The 1,352-nt window shown below is 41.7% G+C and overlaps 1 protein-coding gene across 1 annotated transcript; it reads right to left on the bottom strand.

The window, feature by feature from the left end:
- Positions 1 to 663: 663 nt before the first annotated feature.
- Positions 664 to 1,051, bottom strand: LOC120595700 (60S ribosomal protein L36-like). Its single transcript, XM_039854039.1, has one exon. It carries the CDS (start codon positions 1,045 to 1,047, stop codon positions 664 to 666), a length of 384 nt encoding a protein of 127 aa, XP_039709973.1. The 5' UTR covers positions 1,048 to 1,051.
- Between the last annotated feature and the right edge of the window lie 301 nt (positions 1,052 to 1,352).

Here is a 1,352-nt window from a genome sequence, read left to right on the forward strand (position 1 = left end):
TAACAACATATTATTTGTATCTGTAGATAGCATGTGAGTCATTTCATTCTTCATCGTGTTAGTGGTTCCCTTGTTGATAATATGAAGATCGCTCAAACAGGGACCTCACAGGAACCTACTGCCTAGCTTGAGGGGCACTTGGTAAGTCTTTGGAGTATAAGGAAAATAATATTTGATACCTTTTAAGGTGGTAATAAACCCATACTTTTAAAAGAGACTTCAAATAATTTAGCAACATAATTTCGTTTATAGTCTTGATAGTGCTGCTAAGAGTATCTGAGATCATCCCCATTTATCAGAGTGAGAAAGTGAAGTGAAGAAAATAATAGTGACTTTCACAGGAAGGATTGAGAATAAGATATCTTTTTAGCCTGCTCTGTTCACACAAGACCATGACACAGAGATCCTGTTTTTCATTTCACAGAACAGAGAACAACATTTTGGGAGAAGAACTCATGACTTTTTAAAGTCAGCTGTGCCCTAAAACGTACTATTTTTAGTAAAATTATTAAATGTGGAAGGAATGTAGTCAAGAATATAGTAACGAGGTTTGTAATGTGTAGCATCCAAGGACACTTTCTTAGACATATTCTTGAGAGACATAATTTTATTTATTATTTATTTTCTCTGAAAAGGCTTTATTACACACAGAGGGGATGGGGCTCAGTCCTTGTTGGCTGCCGCCTTCCTGGGGGCTGCAAGGACGTTGTTCAGCTCCTGCCACTTCCTCTTGGCGCGGATGTGTGTCCCCAACCTCTTCTTGATGAACCTCAGGGCCAGCTTGTCCTTAGAGACCTTGAGTGGCTCCGCGGCACGCCGCTCCCGCGGGACCAAGCCACATACCTCTTGGATCATGCCCTGCAGGAATTTGCTGCGCTTGGTGAGGTGCCCATGGTGGTGGCTGTGCCTCGGCTTGCTCATGTTCTCGATCACTGTGTGACCCTTGTTGAGGCCCTGGCAATGGACTAAGGCAGAACCATGGCTGCTGCTCCTCAGTGGCTGCCCCAGCAGAAGGTTGAGAAACATAATTTTAGAAATTGGCTGCATAGTTCCTGACCCTATCCCTGCTCTGCCTTCTCGTACTGTAGCATAGAGGACTCTGTAGATTTACACAAATAAAGACATTACCATCACAGTTTAAAAACATACATATGATTACCCAGATATGCACAAGGAAAATCTCACCAGGAAGCTTTAGTTGGCAGACACATATCTAGTCTCTTGATGCTTTTCATTTGTTATTTTAGGCATGCCAATGATGAAAGGGCTTTTTAGTCCTCCCTTCCTATTTTTCACATTTTAGGAATCAATGTGTCTGACATATATATGGTTTAGCTGGATTAAAGATTTAA

Source organism: Pteropus medius, unplaced genomic scaffold (genome assembly GCF_902729225.1).
Source record: "Pteropus medius unplaced genomic scaffold, Ma_sr-lr_union100, whole genome shotgun sequence".
Taxonomy (NCBI): Eukaryota; Metazoa; Chordata; class Mammalia; order Chiroptera; family Pteropodidae; genus Pteropus; species Pteropus medius.

What these genes read in the sequence shown, in the direction of transcription:
- LOC120595700 (XM_039854039.1), bottom strand. Translation starts at nt 1,047, where the DNA reads ATGCAGCCAATTTCTAAAATTATGTTTCTCAACCTTCTGCTGGGGCAG.